The sequence below is a fragment of the Eptatretus burgeri genome, chromosome 16 (assembly GCF_056783735.1).
Source record: "Eptatretus burgeri isolate ZD-2024b chromosome 16, Ebu_testis_v1, whole genome shotgun sequence".
Lineage (NCBI taxonomy): Eukaryota > Metazoa > Chordata > Myxini > Myxiniformes > Myxinidae > Eptatretus > Eptatretus burgeri.
The window spans coordinates 16,158,133-16,169,850 of record NC_140976.1 but is presented as its reverse complement, the minus strand read 5'-3'; the positions used below and the strand labels follow the sequence as shown (position 1 = coordinate 16,169,850).

At 42.1% G+C, this 11,718-nt stretch overlaps 1 protein-coding gene across 4 annotated transcripts in view; it reads left to right on the top strand.

The window, feature by feature from the left end:
* LOC147010604 (adhesion G protein-coupled receptor G6-like) overlaps nucleotides 1-5,036 on the top strand; it is a 72,422-nt gene extending 67,386 nt beyond the window's left edge. For all 4 annotated transcript variants that reach the window (XM_085860284.1, XM_085860282.1, XM_085860281.1 and 1 more), the window contains exons 27-29: nucleotides 1-220; nucleotides 3,088-3,186; nucleotides 3,366-5,036. The exon at nucleotides 1-220 is cut by the window's left edge and continues 67 nt beyond it. In XM_085860284.1, coding sequence (XP_085716410.1) covers nucleotides 1-220; nucleotides 3,088-3,186; nucleotides 3,366-3,487 — 441 coding nt within the window. In that variant the 3' untranslated portion in view covers nucleotides 3,488-5,036. The remainder of the gene's footprint in view (nucleotides 221-3,087; nucleotides 3,187-3,365) is intronic.
* The last annotated feature ends 6,682 nt before the right edge of the window (nucleotides 5,037-11,718 follow it).

The following is an 11,718-nucleotide window of genomic DNA, read 5'->3' as shown; positions in this document are numbered from 1 at the left end:
TTCAACCTCTGCATGTTCTGCATTGTACTACACCAGATATGCCGGCAGAAAAGGCTACACCAAGACTTAAGCGGCGGCATCATGCGAGACCTCAAGAGTATCTTCAGCTTGACATTTCTGTTGGGAATCACTTGGGGACTCGTTTTCTTCAGTATTAACACTGGGAACAACTATCCTGTCGTCGTCGATGCACTTTTCGCCATTTTTAACTCCTTCCAAGGTACGGTCTTATTACCTCCACCACTGAAGGTGAAGGAGATTATGATTTCAACCCTTTCTGTCTGTCTGTCTGTCTGTCTGTTTGTTTGTGTACAGGATATCTGAAAAAGTTGCATACAGATCCGGATGAAATTTTGTGGACAGGTTCGGTCGTGTGACAAGGACGAACCGATTAGATTTTGGTGAACATCCGGATCCGGATACGACTACTAGAATTTGTAAAAGTGATTCTTCACCATTGAGAGATAGGGCTAAACTGATATATAGCACGATATCTCAAAAAGTTGTGTACGGATTCGGCCAAAACTTGGTGGACAGTTTGGGTGTTTTGCAAGGACGAATTGATTCAATTTTTGTGAAGATCCGAATCCCGATCTGGATACAAGAGTTATTTCATTTTTAAAGTGATTCTTCAACATTGAGAGATCTGGACAAAAACGATATAGTCCTGTATAGCATGATGTTTCAAAAAATGTATTGGGCCCGATATGTTCTCGTTGATCAGGCGTTGCGTGGCGGAGGTATGCGCTCCACTGGGTGCCCTTCTAGTTTGTGGTGTAGTGGTACAAATCCAGCAAAAGCAAATTATGGTCCCTCTCATGAGCTATATCTCCTCGTGAAATCAATCATTCATTCAGGTGCAGGATGTGGCTGTGGGTTAACTGCGGGTTTGCATTATTGCTGGGAGTGTGACTGTGTTGCTGATACAGTGCCCTCTATAGGTTAGAGGAGGAATTTGTCATTTGTTCATGGTGCTGGAAATAACTCGCTTTCTCTTAGCGAAAGACGCCGTGGGATCTTTAAAGTCTGCTTTCTTTGTTGGTATTCAGCATGTTGCCTCGAAGGAGACCCAATTTTGCATCTGACACGTGTCACCGCCGATTGCTATTCCAAACTGAGATTGCTTGCCAATGCTGCATAAACATCCAACAATCAAACCTGCAGTCGTTCATCGGGCCAATTTAAATCCGCTTCCACTTTCGCTGCTATTTCATTCGATAGAACATTAGATCCATCCTACAAACATTAACATTGATAAAAGCAACAACAAGATAGTGATTCCGAAGAAGCTCCTGTTAAGTGGCCGTACTCTTCACAATCATAGACGGTTGATAACCCAGACACATCGTTGCAATACTGAGCTGTTTCTTTTATCAATAGCTTGGGAAGATGAGCCCATTGCATCTTCCCTCTCAAGCTCTGGGACCAATCAGGTGGACCTATTACCTTCCAATATCCAAATTGCTTCAATTTGCACTTTCGATCTTCTCATTTGTTGTGTGAAAAAGTCCATTTCGATGTCGCCACTTGTCTCTGTGTCTCTTTTTCATTCTTTTTGTGGTGCTGCCCAAGGCGAAAATTTTTCTTTAAAATACATCGACTGATTAAGGTTCCAAATTTCCAAATCTATTTTTTTTTTCGTCTTTTATAAATGTTGAATTATTAATGGTCTCGACAGAAATCAAAGCTGGTGAAAGGTTAATGGTTGAATGAGATGGTATAGGTAGCAGACGGACATCAGAGGTGCAGATCATATATATATATATATATATATATATATATATATATATATATATATATATATATATATATATATATATATATATATATATATATATATTTGTATACCTTGGTCGAGGCTCGTATGAGAGCTAACACACAACTCACAGCAAGGAGGCATGAGACAAGAGGGGCGGGAGTGGAAGGGACAAAACATTGGGGAACAGACACATTAGGTGAACTGTGGAAGGGAGAGGGATGGGGATGGGACGGGGAACATGGCGAAGAGAAGATGGACATTACAGGGACTTTCAGGAAGGAAAGCAGGAGAATTGAAGGAAGTGGGCTTGGGTGGATTATATCGGGGGTTGAAAAGATCAAGGATTTGGATGGGGGAAGATAAGAGGTGGTGGTGAACAGCTGTTTTGAAAGCCTGGAGGGAAGAATGGGAAAGAATAGAGTGAGGAAGTTTATTCCAAAGGCGGGAAAAAAGAGGAATGAAAGAGTGAAGATGAGCAGTGATTCGTGATTTTGGTAGTTTTACCAGAAGGGGGTTGTTGGCGGACCTTGAGCGCCCTGTGGAAATGTGGTGGGGACAAATCGCAGAGAGAGCAGGGGGGGCAAGGCTGGAGAGGAGTCGGTAGAAGACAGAAAGACCACCGACCAACCTGCGGTGATTGAGTGAGAGGCCCAAAGACTCAGCTTCATTGCGGGAGATGCCGATGATCTTAAATGCTCTGGTTTCGACAGCGTGAAGCCGAGAAAGGTGGGAGGCAGGAGCACCAGCCCAGAGGGGAGAGCAGTACTCCATCAGGCTACGGACATCAGGCTTGGGATCCTAGGATCCTAAGCTCAAATCCCCCTCGGCTGTTGAATTAATACCAGGTGGGATTGACTCTGCCTGTCATCCTTCCGAGGTCGGCAAAATGAGTACCGGCTTGCTGCTATACTGTGTCGAAGTGGCGACCCGCCCAGGAGTGTGCCCAATAGCCAAGGAGACCGCTTAGGCAGCACCAACGTTCTGCACAGAGTATGGTCCCAATGGATGGATGGGAGCAGATTAAGATGGTTCGTGTGAGTAGTCATGATGGTGAGTACTTATTGGGGACAGTGTGAGGTGGTGATGCTCCACTTCTCTAAAAACCTTAAGAAATAGCTAGAACAAGAGGTTTTGGAAGACTATTTGACAGATGAGAGAAAAAGGGGACAACGGAGTGGAGGTAATGAGAAAGTTTGGAGTTGTACTGTTATGCTAATTTCGTCATGAAATCAAACCATTTTTGTCACACATCTCTCGTGATCCCACAAACTTCCCTTTAGTGTTGTCGTTAAATCATTATTCTTTCCCTCTCATTTTCCTCATTCCAGGCTTGTTCATTTTCATCTTCCACTGCGCGATGCGAGAGAACGTGCGCACCCAGTGGAAGAGATACTTGTGCATGGAATCCTTTCTATCGGAAGGAACAAGTAAGTTCTCACTTGAGCCTTAACTTCTTGTTCATAAGCTGTTTAATTTTTAAAGTCAAGCTTATTTATGTCATTGTTTGACATTCAATTTTTTTTTGTGGTTGGAAAACAAATTATATCCTTTGATAGCATTGGCTAGAACAATGTGTATCCAGCGTTTCTGTTTGGGGGTTCCACAGGTACGTACACGTCAAGCATCTTGCAAAAGATTCGTCCGAGCATATCTTCTTCTCTGCACTTCTCATCACGGACATCGCACGAAACGACAGAAACTTCCAGCCTGTCAAAGAGCAACAATTGAGAGAAGTTTCACGGTCATGTCCTTTTTACGGTGGTGACATGTGTGCCGTTCATCCATGCCTTTTCTCCTCTCCCCTCCAATGTCTCGGCTTTACCGATCACAGTTCACACTCGTCTCTTCCATATTGCATGGAAAAATGCTCGGCGGGAAAGCTGATTTGTTTCAATATTTATTTTAAGTTTTTACTACAACCTTGCCTCAACCATGGTAATTGCTTTGATTGAATGCCTTGTTTTATGAATCAATTAATATATATGAAATAAAAACAGGCACTTGTTTTGAAAAAAATCAATACTTCCTCGCAATTATCAAGTCTTTTATTTTTTATTTCCATGCTGATATTAAAAAACAGTATACCCCCCCCCACGCATCCTTACACGCAATCTATATCACCCCCCCACCCCCTTTAAGCCTTCCTAACCCAACCATGTTGCCTGCAGGTTGTGGTGTTCTCTGTCTCTGTCTTATTGTGTCCAAGAGTCGTCCCTCTGCCTTAATTCCATACCTCCATACCCTCTATCACCTTCCATGAATGTCTGACTTGTAGAGCAGTGCATTATTAGGCATGTACTGTGACATTTATTCCTCGAATGTACATTTTAATAGATTATCTCATCTAACGATACACCACCGAGAGGATGTCATGGTATGTTCAAATTGCTGCTATTGGTATAAATGATTATCCTCACTGGTATTCAAGCACACCACGAGGATCTGAAACTTTGATCAGACCAGCGATCTCCATTTCCTGCTCTATACATAATGTCATTCTATTCTTGTTAAAGTTTGCTTTTATTCATTAACTGAGACATTTATTTTTAAAATTGGGTTTAGTCTGATTGTTCATGTCATTGTCTTGACGAATTTGAAACCGCAGTGTTAGATCTCAGACATCATTTGATACCAGTCAATGCGAGTCTTGTGATGGAATTTAATGCAATAGGTTAGGATGGTTAAAAAAAAATCTGCGAAATAAAGCCACGGGACTACAAGATACTCACACTATTCCATGAAACGGCAGTTTTTCTATTTTTCAATATATATATATATATATATATATATATATATATATATATATATATATATTTCATCATCATAATCATCATTGATTTTAGTCCACTGCAGGATGAAGGCTTCCCCCAACACACCTACACTTACCAAGTGTGGTTGGTGAGAGAGTTCAGGCAGCAGGTTGTAATTTGGCCAGGGTGTTGGAGATAACTCACCTACTCTTTGCGAATGACACAGTGGGATCGTTAACATCCACCGACTATAATGCCAGTAGAAAGGACACCCAGCTTTACATCCATCTGAGGGACGACATAAACATTGATGCGAAACATCAGGGTCACAGTTGGTAGCTGTGTCGAGATTCAAACCCAGGCTGCACACCTCAAGGTCATTCTGCCAGACATCTAATAATTAACATAATAATTTGGTAAGAAAAACATTTTTGACATGAAATGTTAGGTAACGTTTTGACCTATCTTAGACCACAGATTAAGTATATCTCATTTGTACATTAAAAAAAAACTTTTGAATGCCTCTCTTAAGAAAAATAAAAGACTTATCAGGATAATTTTTTGTTGTTGTGACTTTTCAAAAAATCATTATACTCCATTTTGGGGAATGTCTGACTTCTCTTTGTCCATCTTACGTCAGTGTCTTGTTGTGTCACCGCTTGCTTGTTGCGCCACCGCTTGCACCAGTTGAAACTGCATCCCCTTTTCGACATTTCTTTTGAAAAACATTTTGAGAAGTAAGTTTGTGGTATTCTCTGCCTTGGATTGTGAATTGATATCTTGTTAAAATAATGATTTTCTCTCTTGATATTGTAAATATTAAAGTAATGCTCTTGCGGTGGATTTTACTCACGTTATTTAATTGATATAACCCTATTTTCAAACTTTTGGGAAAAATATATACATTTTTAAATCAGGGGAATACATCCCAATGAAACTTTTTTTTTTTCAAGCATATTTTCGTCGCACTTTGCAGAAAGCCATGATGTTTAAACTAATGCTTTTTTCTTTGGAGAATTAAAAGTTACGAAAACCTTCCATTAACTTGTGAATGTTCTGTATATCGAACTTATTATGTTTGAATTTCGATCTATAGTTGTAACATATTTAGTTAAATCATTGCACATGTACTACTACTTTGATGTACTTGTAAACATGCTCAGCAATTTATTGTTATTATTAATATTACAGTATTCCCTGTTTATAAAGATGCATGAAATACCAAGGTAGTTAGATTAAAACAAGGAGTTGAATGTGGACATTTTATCCCAGTGCATATCTAATCGATGCAATTTGCTAAAACAGCTGTACTTGACATTATTAAAATGCTTTTGTTACTTTATAACGTGTCATTATTTGGCAGATGATACGAGTTATTTAATAGATCAGGTGTCAGATTTGATTTGATCTCCCAGTGGAGGTTCCCCATTTATCATTGGAAGATGGCAGACGTAACAGGGCGAGAATAAATGAAGAATGACGAAAGGTGATCAACGCTATGTGCCTGACGCCATAATAACGGATTCATTTATTTTAATTGGTCGCATGGTAGTGGTCAACAGGATCTTTAATATTCGGTTTGCTGAGCGTGTATCGGCCACCTTTATTACCTCCGCCACCGAAGATGGATGGAGGTTATGTTTTCACCCCTATTTGTCTGTGAGCAGGATATCTCAAAAAGGTTGTGGACTGATTCGGACAAAACTTGGTGGACACTTTGGGTGTGTGACAAGGACAAATTGATGACGATCTGACTGTGGGATACAAAACGATTAACTAGACTCCATGGTGTTCCTTTTGTCCTGTTGCGTTCTGATCCGATCAGTGTGCTTGGTCTTGGCTTTGTGGTTAGAGTGGTTGGCTTATGATCCTCGCATCCTGAGTTTGAGTCCCGTTGGCTGCTGAATTAACACCAGGTGAGGTTGATTCAGCCTGTCATCCTTCCAAAGTCAGTGAAATGAGTACCAGTGTATTGGTAGAGGGGCACAGCATCAGCGGCACAGCCACACTTCCAAGAAATGATAGCTACCTGTCAACCAAGCTGCCATAAGCAAGAACAGAGTGTCCTTGTACTATCCCTTCCACGAGCCTCGACTATATACTGTATACAAAAAACAATTGGTTAGAGCGTCCACACCGAGTCTTGGAGGTCGGTGGTTCACAAACCCCGGCCGAGGAATACCAAAAACGTTATAAATGGTACGTGCTGCTTCCTTGCTTGATACTCAGCACTTAAAAGGATAGAGCATGGACAATCCCCATTGGTTGTCATCCAGAGGTAGGAGTTCCAACTCCAACTGAATGCAGCGAGAAAAGCGGCGCCATTGTTGCGACGTCGCTGGTATCGCTGGTCGCAACCCAGAGTATTCCGGGAAGTGACAGCACTTCCCCCAAGCTCAGTGGCTGTGTTGTGTTTGTTTTATCAGTATGCCCATGCGGGTGTGAGTGGCATCCCCATTATGAGCCTTAGATCTCATGTAAAAAAATTAAAAATAAATGTTCTGCCTGGTGGAGGTATATTTTCGACCAACTGCCTTTCTTATTCCCCTTTGAAATGATGAAGGTCTCACCTGATGCGACCACTGATGGATGACACTACACCACAATTTCAGATATACAGGAAGTTGGCACACTTCAAAGGGAGCTTATGGTTCATGCTTCCCAGGAAAATGTCAGGAGGTGTGAGAAATGTGGTGCATTTCTAAAAGACCATGTTGAAAAATCACCACCTGGGAAGAGACCTGATTGAACAAGCGCAGTATCAGTCACCTTTGATGTCAAAACGACTCAACTTTCCTGGAGTTAAAACTATATCGAGACGGATTTTAAAAGTAATTGATCCCACTTGGCGTTTCAAATAATGTTCCGTTGATGATTTATGGAAAGACTTTACTTGATTCCATTAATTGTTATGAACAGGTTGAAGGTGCTTGCAACTCGTGGCTAAATAAGATGTTGCATTATATTGGAAACCATGAAGTGAAAGAAACTGTTGGGTGTTTTGTTTTGGTATTTGGCATTTCTTCTTGTTCAGGTTGTAGTTTGTTATTGTTCTGCCTGTAGTTTTTGTTTGGGTTGTTTGTTGTTGTTCGAGGCGGCCCCTTGCCAGTATGTGTGGGGCGTCCCCTCTCAAATACGTTCCACCCCTTCCAGAGCTCAACAGCTAACTTTGCCGCCATGTCTTTCAATCTTCTGGACAAACGGCCCTGTCATCGTGCTTTCCAAGTTCCTTTGTGTCTTTGGCATTAAATGCCACAAGTCCTCCACCTGGCCTCACCTGTACAGGAGATTTTACACCATACAACCTTACCCTATTTTACTGTAAGGTTTACAATCACCACCTCCTCAGTGCACATTTGACCGTATGACTTACTCCTGACAGATCCCTAATACAAAAGTAATCCTATGCTACTGTCAGATGGTCCATACTATTTTTTAGCAGAATCTATGGATCCCCTGCCCCCATTTCCATGTAGCAATGTTCAGAGGATTGTGCACAAGTTCTCTGACATTTAGACTCGATATAAAGAAAACTGAAGTACCGGGCGTAGTGGCGTGCGCCTGTAATCTGGCTACTCGGAGGCTTGGGTTGGAGGATCACTTGATGACAGGAGCTCTGCGCTGGGCCATGCTATGAGAGGGTGTAGGGCAGCCCGGAATCATGGCAAAACCCAATCCTTATCCCTGTGTCGTAAGAGGCGACCAGGGTTGCGTCAGGAAGGGCATCTGGTGTAAAACCTGTGCCAAATCAGTATGTGGATCATAACGGATGATCCGCTGTGGCGACCCCTAACGGGAGCAGCCGAAAGAAGATAAAGAAAACTGAAATCTTCTTCTTCTTCTTTCGTATGCACAAAATGGCTGAGGGTGTAGCTGTGCCGCTTATACAACACCCTATTTTGGTTAAAGCAGGAATTAGTAATTTGTTCGGGGTTTCGGCGATAGCTCACCTACTCTTAAAGAAGGGCATCTTGGGATATTTAATGTCCACCAACTAATGCTTGCAGATGGGACTCCCAGTTTAATGTCCATCTGAGGGATGGCACACACATTGATGAATCACCCTGCCTGTAAAACACTGGGATGACAGTTTATATAGCTGGCTCTGGATTCAAACCCAGACGAGATAGCTTAGAGGCGAGTGTCAATACCTCTCAGCCTTCCAGCCAGCTCAAGGCTTGTTCTAGCCTGCCCATCACTCGGTCTACAGAGAGTCAGTGGTCACTCTCGACAACAACATTATTGAAGTTGAATGAGCAGCTCACATCTCCGAAGCTGACAGTACCTAAGGAAGTCTCCACACCAGATTTTAGTCACAATGTGGGTTCAGGTCCTCCACCAAATGTAACCTGTACAGGGGCTGTTGTCCTTCCCTGTCTACTGCACTCACCAAAACATACAATTTCTGAAGACATCACATCAATAAGCTAATTAGAGTGTAACTACAACACCTGGCAGCATTCGAGGAATCAACTTTCAAAGTTTGTCTCCAAAACCAGTCACTGACTCGGCATCTTCCATGATGTGAAATCCTTCCTTGGCACACCTGAACTCTTATCTACCTGCAAGGCCTTCATCCACGGTTTGAGGGAGTACTGCTCTCCCCTCTGGGCAAGCACCCCTGCCTCGCGCCTTGCTCAGTCTAGTACCATAGAAACCAAGGCCTTCAAAATCATTGGAATCTTCCATGATAAAGCCGAGTCTGTGGGCCTATCACTTTGCCATCACAGTCAGATCGGTAATCTCTGTCTTCTGCCACCTCCTTCTGCTCTTCCCATACTTGCCCCCTCCCCCACCTCCCAGGTTTCTATGGCATGCACACTGTGCACCATCAATCCCCTTCTGCTGAAACTACCAAAATCCAGGATCACCGATTCACATCCACTCATTTGTTCCTCTGTTTTTTTATTCTCACCTGTGGAATCAACTTCCACATCATTCTCTTCAATCTCATCCATGTCTTCAAGACAGCTCTTTATTCCAATCTCTGATTATCCCCCATCCAAAACCATGATCTTTTCTACCATAGTTAACCCCACCAACTCCTCCCCTCTTTGCCCCAAATTCTCCAAATTTCCAGTTTTTTCTTCCTGAGCATTTGCTCCTACATCCATCTTGGCCACCTATTGCATCTTCCCCTACCCCTCATTCATACCCACATCCCTTGTTTTTCTATCTCCATCTATTTTGTCCATTGGTCATGGCATGATCATGTGACATGCCAGGAACAATGGACAAATAAAAAACAAGATGCTGGCAGGTGGTAGCCTGACAGGTGTGACAAAAATCATGCAAATGTCACCGTCACCTTGACCTTAGAATTATGGTTGCAATTTGATACCGGTATCTTGAAGCGTTTCTGAGTTATCTTTTTTTAATCCCTAAAAAAAACCCCGATACTCAACTTCGTTGTCATGGAAATGGTGTTAAATGTCGATGGATTGCCACCATTTGGGAAAGTGACGTTTTTATAAACGATCGGATTATCAAATCTGCTCGGAATTTGTAGGTGATGTTTTCCAACTCATTTGTGTCAAGTTTGAGGTCACAAAGCACAAACACGTTTCGTCGTATTTGTTTGATGCAAATGATGTCACCAACACCTTGACCTGAGACATATATATATATATATATATATATATATATATATATATATATATATATATATATATATATATATATATATATATATATATATATATATATATATATATATCAAAAAACATTGACAGCCTCACTTTTGTCCTTCGGAACCCTCTGATAAAGTTTGACGAAGATAGCTGAAAGCTATCACACTCACAGACAAAAAAAGGCAAAAGACATGATCATATGACAGATATTGAAGTGATTCTTCGAGCCAACATGCCGAACCTTGACATGCACTCAATGTGTTGACTCGTTCAGCAAGAAGCCATTTGTGCGGAATTCACAGGTGAAACGAGTAACAGCAAAAGGGACAAGTTGCCATGACCGAAATAGGCCTCAGGACATCCACGCCACCTTCCATTGTGAAAACTGTGGGCGAAGCGTGAAGGATATCCAACCACATAGGCCTCTACTCTGGCCAGTGGAAATACAACATCCCCGAACCTTGACCAACCCTTTCACCGACGTCAGACCCGTCAGCAAGTGATAGCCTATATATGCTCTGGTGGGAACCATTTCATCAAAAGTAAAGTTTAAGGCAATGCCATGCTCCCATGGAGTTTGATGTATGTTGCACATAATATTTCAGACAACGTTGAGGGAATATTGCATTTCAAGTCAGATTTTCTTCTTTTTTTGTTGACAAGGTCAATGCTCGATGAAGGGCTGGATCACTGAATGGATCGGGACACAACAGAACAAAAGTAATAGTGGAGAGAGGGTGGAAACACCAACAGTAGGGTTGAAGGACAAAATACAGGGAGACTTGGACAAATCGGTATGGCAGGATGCATGGGATGGACAAGATTGACACATAAACAAACTCTCTGGAAGGAAAAACTGGAAATTTGGAAGGCATTTGGGGTGAGGGTGAGGACAGGTTACCAGGGGTAGAAAAGATCATGGTTTTGGATTGGTGATAATCTGAGATCGTGGTGAACAGTTGTCTTGAAGAAGGCATTGTCTGTGCTTCCTGAAGCATCACATGGAATACAACATTCCCCACCAGAGGGAGACGTTTCCGAAAATCTGACTTGGTATGCCACATATGCCATGGACTAAAAATACAGGCAATGTATAATTTTCCATCAGAGGGCAATCAAAAAAAAATTGCAACATTTCCATTGGGGGTGGCATTGTCTTAAATAATGTGTCTGGCAAGTGGCAACATCCCCAAAGGAAGGAGTTGTTGCCTTAAATCTTACTTGGAATGGAGTATCCCCAACCTCAGCCAATTGTGCGTCAATTTTTTTTTGTCATATTTACATGGTCCCGGCTCGTGGAAGAGCTAGGACAGAACAGATCACAACACAACATAACCAAGAGAACAGCAGGAGAAGAGGGAAACACCAACAGCAGAGCGGAGGGAGAAAGTAGACTGAGACAGACAAACAAGGGATGCAGGTAATGGTGATGGGTAGGGGAGAAAGCAAAAGGTAGACAAGATGGATATGCAAGTAAAATTTTTGGAGGGGTGTGGTTTAATGGGTGTAGAAAAGATCATGGTTTGGGGTGGGGAATGACCTGAGATGGTGGTGAAGAGCTGTCTTGAAGACTTGGAGG